The sequence below is a fragment of the Phaeoacremonium minimum genome (genome assembly GCF_000392275.1).
Source record: "Phaeoacremonium minimum UCRPA7 unplaced genomic scaffold PA7_03_scaffold_534, whole genome shotgun sequence".
Lineage (NCBI taxonomy): Eukaryota > Fungi > Ascomycota > Sordariomycetes > Togniniales > Togniniaceae > Phaeoacremonium > Phaeoacremonium minimum.
The window spans coordinates 46,565-47,727 of NW_006921436.1; the positions used below are offsets into that span (position 1 = coordinate 46,565).

The 1,163-nt window shown below is 52.4% G+C and overlaps 1 protein-coding gene across 1 annotated transcript; it reads left to right on the forward strand.

Annotated features, from left to right (window-relative positions):
- UCRPA7_7487 (hypothetical protein) lies at positions 1–703 on the forward strand (the record flags this gene model as incomplete). The annotated part of the gene is made up of 3 exons (XM_007920017.1): positions 1–38; positions 97–166; positions 245–703. The coding sequence occupies 3 exons, from the start codon at positions 1–3 to the stop codon at positions 701–703; spliced, it is 567 nt and encodes a 188-aa protein (XP_007918208.1).
- Between the last annotated feature and the right edge of the window lie 460 nt (positions 704–1,163).

Consider the following 1,163-nt stretch of genomic DNA (forward strand, 5'->3'; position numbering starts at 1 on the left):
ATGCGGGCCGTCTACAGTCGGAAGAATCGAACAACAATGTACGCATGCGAAGCCGTCTCTCATAGTCTTACAAGCTAAACAGCGTGTCCCCACCAGGTATTACGCCTTGAGCATCATCCTCGGTACAGTTGCATTCTCGTACGGCTCAGTTCCCTTCTACAAGATGGTACGCACTTCACATAATGCACTCGAGTGACCTCAAGCATCCGCAGTAGCCGATCTGGCTAACGCCCTCTCGCTACAGATATGTCAGACAACGGGCTGGGGTGGACAGCCAGTACGAGCGGCTGGACATGGCGGCGCCGACGGAGGAGACATTGCCAGCCGCCTCCAACCTGTCACCGACGCGAAGCGCATCCGAGTCACCTTTAACGCCTCCGTATCCGACGTCTTGCCCTGGAAGTTTGTTCCGCAACAACGCGAGGTACGAGTTCTGCCCGGCGAGACGGCGCTGGCATTCTACACAGCTACGAATAAAAGTGATTCGGACATCATCGGGGTGGCGACATACAGCGTGACACCGGCACAAGTGGCTCCGTACTTCAGCAAGATCCAGTGCTTCTGCTTCGAGGAGCAGCGCCTGAACGCGGGGGAGACCGTGGACATGCCGGTCTTCTTCTACCTAGACCCGGACTTGCTGAACGATCTCAACATGAAAGGCGTCGAAACCGTGACGCTCTCCTACACCTTCTTCAGTGAGTAGCTCCCATGCGCGGGAATGGGTCATTTCAATCACTAACGCCCTCGCAGAAGCCAAATACGACAACAATGGGAATTTCAGCGGTTTCCCCTCGGACATGAGGCCGTGACCGGAGCAACTTATAGCGCCGCCATCACAAAAATGTGTAGGGGAATCATCGTTTCTCAAAGTAGAAGAAGAAAGAAGGAATATAGCCCATGTATATGTATGTATTTTAACAAATACCGACCACAGCCTTGGCGTTTTGGAAAAAGGGTGGTACTGCTGCATGTCCTGATGTGAAGAGTCATACCTGGATAGGCTCTTCAGTTATTCGAAATGCAGGGGCAGAAAATAAAGGACAGTGCGATGGTAATGTGTCATGCTAGCAACACTGACCCAAGACATTGATGCAGTTCAGTGCTTGTTCAAGGCAGTTCTATTGCCAGATGCCGTTGTAATACAAATCGCACCTGAAGAGGCC